Source organism: Diplotaxodon limnothrissa, linkage group LG15 (assembly GCF_057381915.1).
Source record: "Diplotaxodon limnothrissa isolate DT_005_m linkage group LG15, D_limnothrissa_male_GT1.1, whole genome shotgun sequence".
Lineage (NCBI taxonomy): Eukaryota > Metazoa > Chordata > Actinopteri > Cichliformes > Cichlidae > Diplotaxodon > Diplotaxodon limnothrissa.
In genome coordinates, this window is record NC_140610.1 from 20783710 (window position 1) to 20804201 (window position 20492).

Below are 20492 nucleotides of genomic sequence, written 5' to 3' on the forward strand. Positions count from 1 at the left end.
TGGAGGTCTCTTCCTAAACGTCATCTTTTCCAAACGTCACCTTTGTAATCATAGGGACTGTCTGGCTAATATTGCAGGATCTTAACCTCACAGCATAAAGCATTTTAAGGCAACAGTTGAATTTACTGTACTACCTTCCAGATTATTTTTACCAGGTTTGTTTAGCCAAAAGAAAAGGGATTATTGGAATGCATGGAGTATTGGACTGTGTGCAAAAACACATGCTTTGTCACAGCAGCTCAAGCAGTCAGCAGAGACAGATTAAACCAGTATGAGACTGGAGAAAAGTTTTGATCAGGTGCCCTTTTTTGAGCATTTATCTTAAATATCCATGGCTTCAAACAAATCAAAAAAATTGTCAGGTTACTGCCAAACAGTTTCTTCTGATATGTTGCATATCTAGAAAATTCTTAGTCATCATGCTGCATTTTGACCAAATTTAGTCACAACTGTGGAGCCCCAGGAGTTAAACACAACATCGGGAGCGGCACCAAAATTGCCCTTTAGCCTGCTGCGTTTTCATTTCAGCTGCCTGCCAAGAACTGCAAAGATTAGGCAAATTAGCGTGATAAAGGATTAGAAAGTGACTTTGCTTGAAACATTGTTTTGCATACACAATACAAGAAGGATCATGCGCTTTGTAATTTATTGCAGTTAGACTGTGGAGTGTGAGTTGATAGGTAGCAGTCGCACACAGAGAAGGGAAAGAAGACTGAAATTACTTTAAAAACTGTTTTTTCTTTTTTCCACTTTTAATTCTTTGTGAGTATTTTACATTTAAAATAAACTATTATTCAATTTTACATTATGATAGTGCCATGTTTGCAACACCTTTCCACATAAAATCTGATACAGGTCTTTTGATTTCCACAGCAAAACAAATTAGAAATCCTTTAATCGACTTTTATTAATGTTTTTTTTTCCTTTCTTTTTTTCACTGATATGCGTTCAGCCTTTATTAGAGTTCTGTCAGGTATTGTTTTTTGCCACCTTCTATTTTATTAAAGGGGTGTTAGTATCTGTAGTATCCTAAATCTGAATCTGCACCTGTGGTTTACTTGCTTTTATTATGTGATGGGCTGAAAAACCACTGAGAGCACATCCACGATTATAATGGTTGGCATTTAGCTGACACTCTTAACCAGAGCCAGCTACTATGATTTCATCCAAGTATTTTATGCAAATGATGACATACTCAATTAGAATTGAAACTGGAAGTTCAAACAAAAGAAGGAAAAATCGTCGCTTTTATGCTCGTCTTAGATTTTTTCATCTAGACAGAAATTATGCAACAGTGATGGGGAAGGCATTTGTTGAATAAATTATAACTCGGGGATCTCTGCTGCTTAACGCTGTCTGAAAAAATATCTCCACACCGCAGCTCTCCAGAAAGGCTCTCTCTTTTACATATTGTGATTTGAAGTGTTTGTATTTTATCCAAACAGCTGTGGCAGTGACTTGTGATGATTAAGTCATAGTTTCCATCCTCTCTCTGTTTATAATATATTAAAAAAATGTTTGCACAAGTTTATTCCAATCGCACAGCTGTAATGCCGTTTGGCAGACTGCTGATGGTCTGTTTGAAGCGTGTGTCATCTCTCCTGATTGGCTGGTGCTGCTGTTCCTGTTTTTTGTTATTGAACTTGAGGAAGGCCGGGTACCGTTATCAGCTCAGAAACAAACTGTGTTCAGCTCCGTCCTCCTTTTTGCCTCACTTTAACATTATCACAGTTGACATTTAATCTCTGCACACCACAAACAACCTCAGACTCTGTTAATGATGCATGCATATGGATGAGGCTTTGCTGACCATCAGCAGGACGAATGCGAAAATGCTGCTCGGCTTGCTCAGCTCTGTGAAGGCTCACCAATAAAAAATAGCACGCACACACATACAGAGTGCTGTTGTTTATCTTGGATCACCGGTATTCCACATACACCGTGTCATGTGAGGATGATCTTTGGATGGCAGTGTGATCTAACCCAGAAGACAGATGGGGAGGCCTGTTTGTTTCTGTGTGTCTAAGTGAGTTTCACTCCTTTCTTTATCTGTGTGTTGCAGATCACGTGTCCGTGGGTGGCCTGGGTGACAGTTTCTATGAGTACCTGCTCAAGGCCTGGCTGATGTCTGACAAGACTGATGAGGAAGGCAAGAAGATGTACTACGATGCCCTGCAGGTACACACACTCACACACACAATGACACGCTTTTCAAAATGAGCTGAGGCGACTTTGACTGTTTGTGATTGAGGGGGGAAAAAAAGAAGTATTCAGAGTTTCAATCACAGACTTCACTGGAACTGCAGCACGTAGTAAAATGAGCTATCATTCAAGTGATAGTGGATCTCTTTATAAACAGATATCTGCAGGAACGTTTTACTTTTGCACCAGAACCGTTCTGGTTTGGCTTTTTTTGTGTATTTGCGATTTAGGTGACCACATCGCAGCAAACCAAACGTGACACAAACTGTGTGTTTGTGTGAGTAACACCACTAATGCTAAGAGGTGATCTTTTTTTTTTTTTGAAATACATATATTTGGCACATAAATGACAAATATACAGTAGTTTATCCAACTAAATTTCCAAGTTTCCTTACAATCATATTCCTTTTTTTTTCTATCCAAATAACTGTTAAAAGAGTTACCTGTTAAATCTACTGTGTTTTTGTCTCTTTATTATAATAATAGTAACAAGAGCAAAATAAATATCTGTAACCTCTAAATAAAACCTGTGAGAATTACCTTTCAAAGTTTCGTCCTTGTTGTTCAGCTGTTGCTCTAAAAGTGTCTGTCCTGCTTTGGTAACTTTTGTAAACTCGAGCCAATCAAAATGTGGAACATTGTCTCATTATGTGGTACGAAGGGATGAAAACGAGGTGCAGTCTCACATAAACTGGGACACATCGTCAACCTTCTGTATTTGTAAAGAATGAGCAGCAGATGTAATGGGAAGGTTTGGCCCAGATATCGCTTATTTGTGGAAAAAAACTGCCATTGCGGCCAGAGGCCAAGTCAGCAAACAAGCCTGTGGGTTTCCGGACCGAGTGATTTTGATAATCGCTCAATCATTTTTCAGGCAAAATGTCAAAAATACTGTCCAGGTTCATCCTTTAACTTAGAGGGATTTGCTGCCTTTTTCTGAATATTTGGGGTTTTAACTGCTGATGAAGATATTTGAACAATTTTTTTTTCCAATTAACTAGACAATTGTAAGATTTTGTGTTACAATAGTGCATGTTCATACAAAAGCTTAGGACAATGAGGTTGGTGTATACAGGTAATGCTGCTCAATACGCTCAGTTACAAACGTCTGTTTGTGAGGGCAGCCAATCAGAAGACAGTTGGCTTAAAGGGGGAGGAGCTAAACTGCTTGTTTAAAGCATGGAATGAACTGAGGGCCTGCACCAGGACCCAGTATAAGATAAATAAGGATTATTTTGAATAGTGAATCACGCAAAGCTGCTCTAGTAGTGTCCAAAAGTATAAATAAGTCTGTGTAGTACTAAATTAATTTTACAAAGTATTAGTCGTGATTCTATTTTCCAGTCTTTATCATGTGTTAGCACTTAGTGAGTAATGCAGACAGTATTGTGTATCTGCTTTGTATAACCTCTGGAAGGCTGTGAGTGTATTACACATACAGCCAGTGACCTCTAATTTGAGGCTGTTCTTGCTGAACTGACAGCATAAGGGTCTGTTTACAGATGGTGAACTGTGTGGATTTACTCTGGGGTTTTGCATCCTCCGTGCACCCTCTGAGTCATAATAAATGGTTGTTGGGTAATAGCGGAAAACAAGCATGAGGCCATCTTTTGATATTGAAAAGTGGCCTTTTTGTTGTATTTATTTCTGTCTAGCTTTGAAGCTTTGCAAGTGTTACTTGTTGCCTCTGTAGTTTTATGCTAAAATATGCTATTTCACAGATTTAATTTTAGTCTAAAGTGGAGAGTTTTGTGATTTTTATCTCAAGTAATATAATCTTCAGGCGCTTGATACAGAGTTTGAGCAGATGGAAGGATGACACAGCTGACAGGACTACTGCTGAATAACAAAAGACACAACTACAGTAACAACAGCACTCGTAAACCCAAAGGATAGATGACACACGCACAGACAGACACACGGAGACAGCTTTTCTCTGTTAGAACAAATTGTCAACTTAAGTTGAGGTGACAAGCGACGGGTCTCAGCTGGAGAAAGCTGATTGTCCGTCTGTCTTTCTGTGGCACACTGGGAGCGAATATATTACACAGCGACTAAAATTCAGACTTAAACACGCTGGGATAGTTTACCCATAATCCCTCTTGATCTTTGAGGATTATGGGCATTCTTGTTTTATTTGTCAAGGAGAGGCTCGGGAGGAAGAAGCAGCAGGAGGTCTATCAAAGTCACAACAAAACAGAAAAAGGAATAACTTTTACTTTTTGCACAATTTGTGCTCCTTAAAGGGTCTGTAAATAGAAAAATACAAGGTTTTTCATTTTGGAGCACTACTTATCCATTAGAGATAACAACTGGAACCAACACAAATCAGTAACTCTTAAGATGATTTAGTTGTAGTTTTTCAATCATATCTAGCAATCTAGTCTTTGGTGATGAAGGTAAATCACAGCCACAAGCATTTCTATATTTCCCAATGGGATTGACATGTTTTCTTATCTGCAGATATCTGCTGAGACTGAGTATAAGGAGGAAATTATTATGACATATTATGACTAGAAAGAAATGTTTGTGCACAGCTTCAAGCATATGTTTTCTCATGTGCTCAGGGGTCATCCCAGATCTCTGGCGGTATCAATTGTAGCCTTGTTATAACAGTTTCAGTCTAATACAATTGATTTTCCCAAGGGGCCACATGAGAGACTGGGACTGTTGTTGAAGGCGACACGAATAAGATGAACTCTCTTATGCTCAGTGTGAATTTTATCCCTTTAGAAGCTTATTGGTCTATAGAGATAAATCGGTATAAAGAAATCAGATAGTTATTGGGCATACCTGAAGTTAGCTAATTTATGCGGGCCTCCACAACAGTCCCAGTTTCTCATGTGGCCTCTTGGGAAAATTAATTGCCCACCTCTGATCTAAAAGCTCAAAGTGGATTTTTGTTGTTCAGTGATTCAAATTAAAGCAGGTGAAGCTATGAAGACGCCGATTTGCCGCACTGGCATCCACCTGTCAGTCAAATAAGCCATTAATAATGGATAAATTCAACCCATGATATTATATTACCATGGTCACTTTCTAGAGTCTTAGGTGAGCCTGCAGTTTAGGCACATCTGTGTTGACTGTTAATGTTCTCTTCCTCATCTTTAAGGTGCGACAACAGTCACATATTTTAACCAAAGCTAACACGTTTGTAATCTGCGTTTCTTTCAGGCAATAGAAACCAACCTGATGAGGAAGTCAACCAATGGGCTGACCTACATAGCGGAGTGGAAGGGGGGGCTTCTGGAGCATAAGATGGGCCACCTGACCTGTTTTGCAGGCGGCATGATCGCTCTGGGTGCTGATGGGGCGCCCGGTGACAAGACGGGCCACCAGATGGAGCAGGCAGCGGAGATCGCTCGCACCTGTCACGAGTCTTATGCCAGGACAAGTAAACAGACACTCCACTTCATCTTTTTGCCCCACTTCTGATTTGGTTTGTTAAGCGTAGATGCATTTCATTGTAGAAGTGAATCTGTTGACATAAATGGTAAATGGCCTGTATTTGTATAGCGCTTTACTAGTCCCTAAGGACCCCAAAGCACTTTACACATCCAGCCATCCACACATTCACACACTGGTGATGGCAAGCTACATTGTAGCCACAGCCACTGACAGAGGCGAGGCTGCCACCGGGCCCTCTGACCCCCACCAGTAGGCAACAGGTGAAGTGTCTTGCCCAAGGACACAACAACCGAGACTGTCCAAGCAGGGGCTCGAACCAGTAACCTTCCGATTACAAGGCGAACTCCCAACTCTTGAGCCACGATCGCCCCATAACATGTGTAGATTTCTGAATATGGCTCAATCCAAACGATTACTACTCTCCAAATTATCTTTCATGTCAGGTTTTTGAATGCTGTCCATGCACTGTTCATTTTTTTTAATTAAGACACTCAAATTAGTGCTTACTGAGGGGAAAGTGCTTTTAGACTCATTTAAAATTCTCATTTTTAATCAATGCCATATTTTAAGAGGATGCAGTTTTTTCCCTTTTTCCTCTTAATTCAGATAATTGTATTTATCTCCCTCATTTAAATGCATCCTTAGGTCGTGTTCTGAGTCATCGTGATTTGAATGCAGTTCTGGAGAAACCTCACCGCTAGCAGTTGAATAGCATTATTCTTTTCAGTGACCACTGACCTCTAAGTTAGTGGTGTTGCTCTGCACAGCATCTACATATATTACTTATTTACTTACTTACATATTAGTTTACTTTATGTAACTATATGGATAAATAATAAAAACAAAGTGAAAGGGAAGAAAACCAGGCATGTTCACTATTCTGTAAGCCTTACATCATGTGGTTTTCCATACATGTGCAAACATGCAAAATATATAAATATGCTGAAAAACACGGTTCTGTTCTTCATCTCTGAACATTTTCTTGTCTTGTTCTTGTCTTTTGCAGCTTTGAAACTCGGACCAGAGGCTTTCCGTTTCGATGGCGGTGTTGAGGCCATCGCCACCCGCCAGAACGAGAAGTATTTCATCCTCCGTCCTGAGGTCATTGAGACCTACATGTACATGTGGAGGTTTACCCATGACCCCAAATACAGAGAGTGGGGCTGGGAGGCTGTACAGGTAAAATATCTATCTATGAAAACGAAGATTGTGTTAATTTGAGAAAAACTGGAGACAAAATTCTGAAAGGAAAAGTAAAGTTTTTCTATTTAAAAATCCATAAATTGCCTGTAAAAACAAAAACAAAAAAACCTCACACAAGGTCACTCATGATTTAGTGAATAATCCTCCCTAAGGTTCAGTGATTTATGTCACCAGTCACCGATGGCCTTCTTTGTCTCCCTCTCCCTCCGTGCTGTCCGTCTCCATCACCGTCTCTCATTCAGGCCTTGGAGCAGCACTGTAGAGTCGACGGAGGCTACAGCGGCATCAGAGATGTCTACGCTTCATCTCCAAACTACGACGACGTGCAGCAGAGCTTCTACTTGGCCGAGACGCTCAAGTAAGACACAAACTGAACACCCTTCACTTCTGTCCTCTTATGATTGTGCTGTCATTGCATTTTATGGTGTGACTAGGACCCTGCAGCCCCGAACTGACAGAGATGTCAAGCCCCACACAGACACACACAGGTTGTCATTCATTCACACCAAGCTCCAGGGAAGAGTGTCACACACTTCCTGAAATTGAGGGACTTTTGTAGCTGTAAAAAAAATAAGTAAAGTACATTTTAGGCCCAAAATTGCAAGCTACTGCAAGACGGAAAAAATATTAGGTTCACAAATGAGGCAGAAATAGAGGGGAAAGTGTTTAAAGCAGAATCTTTAGGTCTTTTTGCTTTTAGCAGATAGTTTAATATGGATTTCTTAGGAGGAAGAATGTGGGACAGAGGGAAAGAGGGACAACTTGAAGTGTTAAAAAAAAAGTTGGACTCAAACTGTGAACAGTGGGATTACATAGCTGTTGCTGTTATACCTGGACAGCCCAACATTGTAACCAGAGTATCTACAGGTCCTTAAAACACATTTAGTATCAAATTGTCCTAATGTTGTTTTCACTGTTTATGTTTTTACAGATTATAAATGTGCTGTTTTCAGAATAGGCCAGAATCCAATTCACAGTGAAATTCAGAGGTCAGAGGCAGAGAGAAAAGCCGTGAATCACAGTTAACCTAGTTATAGTATAAACCAAAGATTTAGCTTTCTGTATTTAATGAATATGAAGTAGAGGAATATCAGCTGTAAGGATTTTACTTATTTATTAATAAATAACTACAAAGAAGTACTAAGAAATATGTACAAAGGAAGACTGCAGTACAGGGTTAAAAATAAAATGCAACAAAGTACAAACCTTAATTCTCTCAGCAGTAGGCTATAAAAAAGAGCTTTCTTCTTCTATTGCCCCAGACTGTGCAACTCAGTAAAATGCACTGTCATTCCTATAACAATTAAACCAGATGATTTCTTATAGACTGGTTATGTTTAATCAAAAAAAAGTGCATTTTTTGCCATAAAAGATGACATGAAGGAGAACCAAAGTGACTTACCAGTGGCAAAGATCTTGCTGTACTGCTGTAACACCAGTAGCATCTACAAGCTTAAGCCTCATTTATACGCTGTTGTGGACAGACAGCTGGAGATATAAACAACTTCAAGGTCTCATTTATGTTATTCTTTTTAAAGTCCAATTGAAGTCCACTCCCTCATGCACATGCATAGTTTTCATTCTGCCTGAAATATTTGTCAAAGCGGAGCTAAATTGATGAATTTGGAGTTAAACAGCAGAGCTGGTTACGTGGGATGAATTTACATTTTAAAAAAAGCCAAAACAAACAAGAAATATTGTGTCTAGAGAAAAGCTGTAAGACATCTGTCATCTCTCATTTAGTCCTAAATATTTAGTAGCTTGTAATTCCAGGACTCAAAAAAGCTTCCTTTTGGTTAGTTTTCTTTGTCAGAAGTGGGATGCGGTCAACACCAAAGGCTTAATGTGGATGGTTTACTGTTATGTGGCTCAATTCCGTGTCTTGTCTTGGTTAGAGTTGACATTTCGGGTGTGAATGTCATATTTGTGCCCTCCTCTTTTTGCTCTTCTGGAGTAAAAAACACTCAAACGCAGCTGGGACTTTCTATCCTGTAGATGACAAAGAGGCTTTTAGAGTTACTGGTAAACCAGAGTATATTCATCTTTTTTCATTTCAACATCTGTTTTGCATTCCCGAAACAGTCCAAAGCTAAACTAGGATGATTTCTCCTCTGGGACGTATAATAACATGAAAAGAATTGGATACAAATGTGCAGAACTTGTTCTGAATAAAAGAATATTTTGCAGCATTATAAATAAACTTCCTCTTCACGACTGAAAACGGTGCCTTGATACATTAGATCTGAAATAGCAGAAATCTAGTAGAGAAAGCCAGAAACTGTGAAAAACACCGCATGTCCTTACACACCACAGGCAGCACGCCGTCTCACTTTTTTCTTAATACATGGCTGATATTTTTACTTAACTGCCCTTATGTGCACGTCTCAGTTTGAATGTGTTAATGTGTGCGTGAGGGTGTGAGCGTTTGAGTGTGCAGCCAAAAAATGGCTCTTTAAACGTGTTGTCAGCCACGCAGTATGATGTCTGGTGGCTAATAGGGCTTTCTCTCGCCTCTCCAGCTGTGCTCAAGAAGACAAGTCTGTTTAAAGCACGAGGAAAAGTCTCGGCTACAGCTTAACGTGGGTGGAAGCGTGTGGTCATGCACTCTGCTGTGTGTGTTTGTGTTTACTTTGTGTGTCTGACTACGCAAAGGAGGAACAAGGAGAGCATTCAGTGTTAGTGTCATTATGAAACATTGGGTCAGTAGTGCCAGAGTCAGGTAAGTAGTAGTAGCAGCTACACAAGAGTTATTCATTACATGTTCTTTTCAGGTACTTTTATAGTATTTTGCTCAAAGTTGCAGCTTCTAGTTAATGTATTTTTTTATGGATGTAACACAATCAACCATTCACAGCGTAGAACTATGCTAAAATTAAAGCTTAAAAGAGCCGGGGAATCAAGGCTGAAAATTCTGCATTCATTGCTCCTGTTAATCGAACATGGTTGTAGGGCACGGTTTTCTGACCAGTTATCCATTTTTACATGAATATTTTTAAGTTGCCTGAAGCAAATAAAGAAAAATGTTCAAGGCGAATTTAAAATCAGCTGTCAGAGACTCAGCAGCATTGAGAAAGCGCGCACAGGCTGTAAAATAGCTTAGTGCAGTTGAGCTTTAGAGCTGATACGACTGGTGATCAGATATCAATACTGTGGCTTCAGGTCTCTGCTGATGCCGAGTGACAATCTGACAGGAGTGTAAAATTATGCCAAGGGTCACACTAGAATATAAACAGGACAACAATGTCCTCGTGACGAGGAAAATTCGGTGGTTTGCATTGAATGTTTTTGCTGTTGGCGACCGATTGCAAGTAGTTATGGCAACCAGCTGTGTTTTACACACATATGATGATCACAAACAGACTGATCGCAGACTGACTCTGTCTTATTCCCACTTTTATCACCGTCTCAGCCCTGATTCCCATCTACAAAGCAAACAATTCACACAGCACACGTATCCAAACACTTTTTTTAGTGTGACTGTAGCATAAAACTCTTGTTCAGCTTAACATTAAACATCCAAAATGGTCCTTTGTGCGAGTTCTTTCTACTGATCATCAATCACGCTGGGTCTTCTTTTACTGCTCTGTCTGAGGGCACGTCTTTACTGCCCGTCTCTTACACGCCAACAGCTCACAAAAACAAAAAATAAGATGATATGATGAATACAGCTTAGGTTAAGTGCACCAAAAGCTTCCCAGCAACTGTTACAACAAAACATAATGAATGAGCGATAGAGGGAGAGAGGCCAAAGCCTCATCGTCTGAGCTTTTCTGCTAGTATCAGCTCATGGTGACCACAGTTTGAGGTTAAGTCACAGATTTCAGAGGAAGAGCCAACAGTTTCTATGCCCACACGACATATAAGAGTGTGCAAATGAACCCCCGCCTGCCACAAACAGATTCTGAATCTGTGGTATTATGGCACATGTTTTAAATGCTGCTAAGAACTGTTTTTAAGTTTTGTGGAAATGTAATGAGGACTCTTCAAAGGCTTTAAGATTCAATGTATGGAGTACATACATTACAAGTACAAGTATTACAGTTACATTACAGTACAAGTATGGAGAGAAGGACCCTTTGGTTGTTCTCTAAAGAGCATTAAAGCTGTTGAGAGTTATGTTTTTTGTTTTGTTTTGTTTTTTTCACAGTACAATATTCATTTTTTATTAAGCAATTAAGCTTTAAAGTTGAATGGAATGCATTTATTAAAGGCACAAGATACCAAATCAATACATTGATTTCCCACATCTGATATCAGCGTTTCTCACAGTTACCATTAACGTCAGCATGAATGTCTTCATTACTGTGTTCATCTGCTGATTATTGTTCAAATTACATCCTTAATTGACAAGAAAGAGTTTAAAATATACATTACAGGTTTCCACAGCTTCCCTAATGTTTAGTATTTGATCATGTGAGACAAATATAATAACATAAAATCAAAACCTGTGTGCATGCATGAAGCAGTGGACTTCATGGATGGACTGATTAAAGACCAAAGTTTCTATTCGCCTCTTTCTCCCGAGCCTCATGCAGATTTATCATCCTCTCCGTTTCCTTTACTCCCTTAGAAATGATATCAGCCACTCCTCCATCTCCCCCTCCTCCTCCACCTCTATCATTTTTTTCCCTCCCCACATACCAGACAGCTGTTGACAGGAAGTCAAGGTTATCCTAACAGAGCCTTATGGGGGCGAAGTGCCATCCAATCCAGCTTTTATTTTATAGGCAGTATATTTTAACAAGCGTCACCTCTACTCCTGATTAAAACACTCACGGACACAGAAACCAACACAGCCAAAGTGTCCGACTTCCTTCTCAGATCAGTTTGTAGAGATTTATTTTTCCTCTTCATCGACATAAAAGGGAGAGCTGGCTATTTGTCTAGGCAAGTGGAACAGAAAAGAAAAAAGTGTCTCTGAATGCTAATGTGTTATTAGCATTTTCTCACATTAAAGGCCCCCCACAGACAACTGGAAGGCAGAATAACTGCGTAACTGACCACGAGCCTGGACACTAACATAATAATTACCCCATCGGTCAGGCAACTGAAACAGACCTCGGCAGACACAGAAAATATCAATCCCATTTAGCTGCGAACCCACAAGTCCTCCTAATGTGACTCGGGGACTCTGGCATCTTCCAGCATTCATCTTCCCGATGCTGCCAAGGACGCCGTCGTACTTCACACTCCTGTCTGCCTTCAATCACTCGCTGCTGTCTGCTTGTTTGGCTGGCAGGCAAGCAGAGGAGGATGGGGACTCGTCCTGGAGTTTGAAGGCTTCGTGGACAACCAGCTTCTCTACTGAGTCATTATTTCATCCTTAGCTCACGCTTTCTTTTTAAGCTTGTCCCTTTTCTTCAGCTCCATTGTTTAAATTTTCATTTGCGACCAGTTGAAAACAAATCGTTTGTTTTTCACTCAACATGATGAAATCTGATAAGACCCCACAGGACCGCCAGCTGTCCTGAAACTCTTTCAATTTGCTTATCACTCCTTTGATGGATAATAATATTTCAGGGCCGTTTCATAACAGGGCGGTTTGATGACAGCGAAGCACAAAAATTGCATGACTTCAAGTTTCATAAACCAGTCTGAAATAGAGTCGCACCCATTCTTCGCTTTCAGTTCCACATCGGTCTCATCACGGCTTTGGCGAAACCATCGAATAAATATTGCAAAAGCTGAAATGCTCAGGAGTAAACTGTTTTTATTTTATTTTATTTTATTTTGATTTCCATAACTCTCATAAAGAAATCAAGGAGGGAATTGAAGCGCATTTAAACAGTTTATGAATAATGAATTCGGGTGGGACCACAGCACAGTCACAAACATTACTTTATTTTGGATCATTTATGCTAAGTTTGCTGCAACATTTCGTAGTTTAGCAACTTGATCTGACCCCTTCTTCTCTCCCACAGGTATCTCTACCTCCTCTTCTCTGAGGATGACCACCTACCATTCGAACACTGGGTCTTCAATACCGAGGCTCACCCCCTGCCCGTCATAAGGAAGGATAAAACGGACAGACCCAACGAAGTGGAGTAACGGACCTGCCTGCACCGACGCCCAGAAATGTGTGAGAACCTCGATCCTGTATACTGAGCCTCCAGCTGTCTGAAACTGTTGAGCCGCTTGGAGCCCTGAGTGGTTACAGATCAGACTTCACCTGATATTGTTGATGGGCTCAAAACTGAACCCACTTGTGCTGGAGCCGGGTTCTCGCTGGAGACTCCAGGGGTTTTTGTTTTGTTTTCCTTCACTTGATTTTTTTTTCTTCTTCTCTGGTTGAGTCCAAAGGCTGACCCAAAGCAACATATGTACTGCTGAATAACATGATAGCTCATCAAAATGTAGACATAATAATTTGAATCAAGATCTAAAGAAAAAAAAAAAGGCTGTTTATTTCACTCCTCGGTTTGACTTCCTTCGCTTTTCTGTTCATTTGGAGGGACAGTGTGACCAGCTATCACTTTATTCATCAGTTTAATTGTTGCTAGTAGCCATTTTTGATGAGGAGGAGGACGCTGACAGTCATTCACCACTGATATGAACTACCATGGAGCCCGAGTGTTTGGGCACCACACCAAGGAAAAGCTCCCCACTGAGGATCACAAGGCTGGCTGGCCGCGTGAACGGACGCTCAATTCCCTTCACATGTGTCGTCTTTTACCTGCTGCTCTACCACAACAACATCTGAATAGGAACTAGGAACCGGTCTTTCCTGCACCGACTTGAGTGTTTCATAGTGTCGTCAGAGAACTGCTGGTTTTCTTAAAAAAAGAATAGAAAAAAAGGAAAGCCGCAGCACAACCCGAGCCTCTTTTTATAAACCTAACCGACTCTTCTTCCTCCTTCCTTTCTCTTGAGTTGGATGTGACAAATGACGACCAGCCGCACCAGCTCATTACCTGCCAGTAACTCCACTTTCTCCCCACGAGGTTTACACAAAGCCATCCTCCTCCTCCTCCTTATTCTTCTTCTGCTTTTCATCTGCATCTTTGACCCGCTTTTAGATTTCTTTCTCCTTTTCATATGTGCTCTGGGGGTTCGACCAGCACAGGTTTTTTTAAAAACTGAATCAGAATTCGTTCGACAGTTTTTCTCCATTTACTGAAAAATAAAATACACATTTTTTCTTTCTTCCTTTTAAACACTGAAAAGAGCATGAACCAAAAGGAAAAAAAGGAACATTTGCCTCAGTCTGATGGAGCGTTCAACCACTTTTCACAGTCTTACTCCAAAGATGATGTCTGCACAGCTGTAATGGAGCATGGAGATTAGTTGGAGTGCGGATGAAAGCTGTAGAAAGAATTAGGTACTGATTAGGTCCTGACATTCAACAGAAATCTTCTGAAAATGCTAATATCCTCACAATTGACCATGTGTATGCATTAAAAATTTAGCTTCCAGGCTCTCTACAAGAGGAAACTGATTTATTACAGTCCTCTGTAATCCTTGTGCATCAGTCGAGCCCTCGTCCTCTTCTTCACCGCGGTGTTGCTTCTTCCTGTTTCGGTCCTCCAGGTCCGCGTAGGGCAGCCTGTAGGATCTTCCCTCCTCTGTGAGGAGACGCCGTCGCTCGACTCTTCTATAACTATCCACCTTCACACACACAAGAAGCCATACTACTGCAACGCAGCTTCACCGTGCTGTCGTTAACGGGTTTTTTTGTTTCGTTTTTTTTCATCCTCCACTCACATGTAGAGTTTGTGACCGTGTTTGCTGCTTTTGTATCTTCAGAGTCGCGCTCGCCTGGTCATTTTAGTTTAATTTCACAGTGAAGACTTCTCCCGATGCCACACAGGAACCAGATTTAATCCAGTTTAGTCTTCGATCTAGTGCCTTCGCTGTAGAGAAGGAGGGAGAAAGCAGCTCTCGCAAACACAAAAAGCAGTTTCAAAGCAGTATTGCAGCTTTAACTAAGAGCTCCCATTGCTCTGATGAGGATTATAATAAATCTAGAAATGGATTAAAGGATGATAACTGCTTTTTAATTTGACGTTTGGAGTAAGTTGGGCTTGATAAATGGCTCAAGAGTTGGTAGGAACTTGGGCTTTGTTGTGCTAAGAGGGAGATCAGAACACCAAAGTCCTGAGTTCAGAATTAAAATCGAAAATAAGTCCTATGCGCTTTACTTTTTCCATCTCCAGAGTCTGCGTCTCTGTTGGGAATCGCAGTCTAATCATTTGAGACCTGTGCAGGGCTCAGTCAACACATATTTGTTTGGCTATACTGACATCTAGTGGTAAGTCTAAATATTACAGTCTAAATAACCGTAGTCTGATAAGTCAACAGCTACTTCTATGTCCATAAAAGTATTTACAGCTCAACAAACAAGGAAAGGGAAAACAAGCACTGTTGTACTTTGAGCCTTTATATTGAATATTTGATGGAGCGAGGGCCTAGCTCATAGAACTGCACATTCAGTTCTGCTTATCCTCCAAATGAGCTTTAAACTGACAGATGGTGAGTCATTAGAAAGTTCAGTCAACAACAGGATGACTGCTGAGCTGATTTATTTGTTCTGGCTGAGCGACGCTTGTGCAGGTTATTTTTCTCAGCAGGTTAAAGAACATTTGCCCCAGGTGTCTCAGAGCAGGTAAATCAGTCTGTAAGGATTTCAGAATCAGTGCTTTCTGTTTTTTTTCTTGTTTCGTCATCAGTTCTGCATCTTCCAGCTTACCTGCAGTGTTGTTTTATCCATCTAGATTTTTTTGGTGTGAGTCCTCCAGTTTTGGAGAACATACAGTCAAGAGGAAAACATCATGGGTTTATGTGCACTTCTTTCAGCACGTTTAATGGGCACAGTTTGATGAAAAAGAAATACATGAAACCGCTCACAAGAATGTTTGTAGAGTTTTGTGGATTCATAAAAGGTTTATCCCCAAAAGTTGATTCTGTTCATCAGGACGTAGCGTTTTCAGTGGGGGAAACGTTTCGTCACTCATCCAAGTGGCTTCTTCAGTCTCAGCTGACTGCAGGTTTCTCCAGTGTTATAAACAGTACATAAGATTGGGGAAACCACAGTTAGCTGAGACTGAGGAAGTCACTTGGGTGAGTGACGAAACGTTTCCCCCACTGAAAACGCTACGTCCAGATGAACAGAATCAACTTTTGGAGATTTACTTACTTGGATGATTGAGCATGCATCAAGACATAAAAAACTCAATATTCAAGAAAGGGCAGAAATCTCTACAGCCAATATCTACAAAAACAGTCGGCTAACAACAAAATAATCTAGATGGATGAATAGCACTACAGCACTACTTCTCTCCCTTTAGAAGAGCCCATTTTTCCCGATTCAGTGCCCAAGCATTCAGAATTTTTTACTTCCTGCCACCTCAAAATCGCCACTATTCACAAAAGATGAAGCTTTGACAAACCATACCACAGTCCTGTGTTTGCACGATGCTAAACTCCCAGATTTTTTTTATTTTGTTTGGAAAAGTAAAGCCCAAAATGCTCAAGCCCCGGTTTTTACCAACACTGACATATCGTTTCTTATTCTCTGAGCTGTGACCAATCTCTTCATGTTCTTTCTGTCACTGTACAGACGGCAGAGCTTACTGTTTGGTTTAGTTAGAGTGGCATTTATTACCCACGTGATGGTGTATTGTTGTAATTCTGCTGATTGTGTTAATTTATTCTGTGCTAGAGAACATAGGAAACATTGGGAGCCGACCCCTAGGTGGCGCTGTGGGTTTTTAATTGGATTAGAGACAAAGACTGGCAGAGAGAAAGCTTCACAGCTGTGTGCTGGTCTGTTGGGTTTTAAAGAGCTGGCACCTTTACAGAACAACAGAAAAAAGGGGCGAAGGAACCACCTGGGAGTTGATGGGAAAACCTATAGGGAGCCGCATGAATGTACCATCCAATGTGAAGCGAAGAATATTTTGTTTGTATTTTTGTCTTTGTTCGCTTCAGTGTGCTTTGTTATGTTTGTTTTTTGGGTTATTTGGGGGGTCGCTTTGTTTTGGGGTTTTGTTTTTTGGGGGCTTTCTGGTATCTTCCACAGAAAGTGGAAGCCAGGCGTGCAGACAGGAAAAGGTTTGAGAGCAAAACAGATGGAGAGCTGCTTAATGTAGCTGTTTATGTGGGAAATGACCAAATCTATCACATGAGGTTTATTTCTACACTGTAGGGACATTTTTTGTTGTTTTTCTCTGGATGTGACAAAAAAACATAAAAAGAGTTAAAGACATAAAGTGTTCGTTGTACAGTAGAGTGTTAGCACACTGTGCAGCTTTATATGAAACCACAGAAACCAGTGAGAGCTGAAAACAGCACGGTTAAACTATGTAAACATCGCTGTCTGATGGCTGCTGATCAAAGTAACAAAATTCTGCTTCATCCATGTTTTGGGTTCAGTGGGACGGGCTCGCGAATCTTCATCCGACAAGTTTGGCAATAGAGACGTCAATTAATTGAAACAGAAAGCCTCTAATGAGGGAACGTGTGATTATTTTCTTCTGATTTCTTGTTTTTATTTTTATTCCTTTTTATGTTGCTGTATGAAAAAGATGAAAACTACAGGAAATGTGTACTTTACTGGTAGTAAATGTTAAGATACTGAACAGTGACAGTTATCAGCTGGCTGGGTTTAATTTGTAATCGATTACTTTGATCTCTGCCGACTGCTGTGACAGGCTCCGACTACACGATATGTTATAATGTGTCAGATTAGATTTTAAATTCAAAATATTATGTTTTACTTATTGGCTACGCCCACAGGCACGGAGGCCTAGAAATTCGTCAGCTACCACCTAGAAACCTAGAAGCTTTGTATTCCCTGAGTGGTTGGTGGAGATTGTAGACAGTGATGAGGTGAAACTGATCGCCATGGTTGCCTGTAGTTTTTATGGAAGACACTGGCGTGTCTGCAAACACTCTTAGACTACTTTCTGCGCTCTAGTGAAACGGTGAGAAAGGGCAGCACAAACCAGAAACATAGACCGTAATTTCCCTTCAAAGTAGTAAAAGCTCCAACTGTCAAGCTCGACTTTTATTTTGAAAAAAAATGTTCTCCGTTTTTGGGTTGAGTGACTTTTTTTTTTTTGCTAGCAAGTGTTTGCAGACAGGTCAGTATCTTCCGTGCAAGCGATGTGACTACAACAATGTGACCAAAGAAATCACAAGGATGTTTTGTTTCACCCCAAGTCCGTTACGGCAGATGGCAGATGGCTGCCCTTCCCTGAGCCCGGTTCAGCCGGGTTTTCTTCCTGTTAAAAGGGAGTTTTTCCTTCCCACTGTTTCCAAGTGCTGGGTTTTTTCTGTATTAGTTGTCTCTGTACAAAAAAACTGAATTAAATTGAATCCGGGGCACTAATGTGAATCATTTCTATCTATCAAAAGACTCTAAAATATTAGAGCGAAAACTCCAACAATCAAAGAGTCTCTTATGAGCAAGCACTAGGTGACAGTGGAAAGGAAAAACTGCATTTTAACAGGAAGAAACCTCCGGTAGAACCAGGCTCTTTAATGATGCAGACTTTGGGAGAAAGAAGATAAAAGTTAACGACGTGTAGCAGTGGTATCTAAAAACATGGTGAGAAGAGGTCTGTGGACACAAAATACTTCTTTTTGAAACCAGAGAGGTCGCCCCCTGATGGCCATTAGAAAGAAGGCATGATTAGCCTCACTTTTAAGGTCTTGGCGTTATTTTTTATTTATTTCTTTTACACTTTCTGCAGTCAGGACATGGTGAGGCATTCTTTCGTCCATAACGCCAGTTCTTGTTCCCGAGTTCAACTTCTCGCTGATGTCGTGTAGTCTGAACCTGGCATTGGCCGTTCACATTGATCCTGATGGTTTTAGATACTTTATGTACTTGGCATTTAAGACCTGCAGCTAACAGCCCGAGTATTTTCTCTATCACGTCATTCCCTAAGATGGTCAAGTTACAGTCTAACATGTAAATATCTTCTTGAGGTCAAGAATACCCTGTGACAGTCCTGAACCCACAAAAATGTCCAGTGTGCAGTTAGATAAAAGAGAGAAAAGAGTTAAGGCTACGTTTCACCATTAAGGTACTGATATCTCTCTGATGTGATTTAAGTTATTTAAAATTTCCGATGATTTCTGTCCGGTTACAGATCAAAACATTTAATGGTGTGTGGGTTATACTTTCTTTTCTTTTTTTTAAGCCTCAGGTAAATATGATCGTTAATAGAGATTTGAATGGGTGAGATTTCGTGATATTTTCAGCAGTCATTTGCAGCATTTTGAGGAGTAATCTCCCAACAGGGAAATTTGCTTTCCAGGCATTAGTTGAACGCAGTATACATATGATTATAAATGTTGTTGTCGTCGATTTTTAAGCCCTGTGTGCAGACTTTTGTTTTGAAGGTTTGTATTCTTAGAAACATTTGACCCAATTAGACTTAAAGGGCTCAGTCCCAGCTTTTTCTTCCAAAAAATTTAGTTTCTCTTCTGCTCGTGTCCACCTGGATTCTTATCATTTTAACATTTTTTCTCTCTCTCTTATTTGACACTGAACTGGTCGTTTCACTACCTGCAAAAGGAGATCTGGAGAATGTATTTGGTTTCTAAATGTTTGCTTTAGCTTCACGTTGTGTGACATCAGGCTTTTGTTCATTCTCACATGCAGACTTTTTTTTTTATCTGTTGTTTTCATGATTAAGCTGAAATGTCTTTGGTGATTTTATGATTATTGTGTTGACGGTCTGTTGCTTTCCAATGCCTTTCTATTAGTGAATATTAAAGGAGAATTACACCAGTTTCAGGAGTTCAAACCAAAGTCAGTCAGTCCTCTTTGAATATACACCACCTTAAACGTCTCATACAGACCACACTGACATTTGTTTTTCATGGTGGTACACGACCACTAGAAATGACTGGAACTCAATCTGAATTCCTGCAAATGGTCGTAAATCTCCTTTAAAGGGTTTAAACGTGTGAACCTCAGAAATGTATCTGTACAAAATATTGCTGATAATCTTTCCATTGCACATAGTTTACTTTGCATTTATATGCAATATTTTAATTTTGTGGGGAAATCTGTTTTATTGTGTTAATATTATAATTATTGAGTAAAAATGTAAATATTCCATTCCGGCAAACTGGCTGCTTGACATTTATATAAAAATCTCCTGAGCTTATGGATTAAGATGATATTAATGACTTTTTAATAAACTATATTTGTTACACTTCTATTGTGAATAAAAAATCTTTTAATATGTGGTTTCTTTGGATTTGTACTGTGTTATTTTAATCTACAGACCTGTTGTGGAATTTATTGGATTTGTGATATGAATTTAAAACCTGTGCTAAAAATTTGTCTGGGCTGCGAACACAAAACTACTTTCAGATTTAGAGCTCTAAACGTGTCTTTTCAGAATAAGAGCATGGTATTAATGTGTTCATTGGGATACTTAAGTAGATGGATCCCCTCTGTCAAACTTTTTACATCAAATTATGGCCTTACAATCAGTTGCAGCAGAAACTGGATCTCACTAGAACAGGCAACATTTTTTTAGGCTTCTGTCCAATTTTCGTGAGCCTGTGAACGGTGTAAATTGTAGCTTCTCTTTCCTGTTCTTGGCTGACAGGAGTGCCACCCGGTGTGGTCTTCTGCTGTTCTAGCCTGTCTGCTTCAAGGTTTTGTGCATTCGTACTCGTTCCTCGCTGTACCTTGAGTGTAACAAGTGGTTATTTGT

The 20492-nt window shown here is 40.1% G+C and overlaps 1 protein-coding gene across 1 annotated transcript in view; it reads left to right on the forward strand.

Annotated features, from left to right (window-relative positions):
* The window catches only part of man1a1 (mannosidase, alpha, class 1A, member 1), a 172998-nt gene extending 153178 nt beyond the window's left edge, over positions 1-19820 (forward strand). The window contains exons 8-12 of the mRNA XM_085373614.1: positions 2063-2178; positions 5377-5596; positions 6617-6789; positions 7056-7171; positions 12735-19820. Coding sequence (XP_085229740.1) covers positions 2063-2178; positions 5377-5596; positions 6617-6789; positions 7056-7171; positions 12735-12861 — 752 coding nt within the window. The 3' untranslated portion in view covers positions 12862-19820. The remainder of the gene's footprint in view (positions 1-2062; positions 2179-5376; positions 5597-6616; positions 6790-7055; positions 7172-12734) is intronic.
* Positions 19821-20492: the final 672 nt, after the last annotated feature.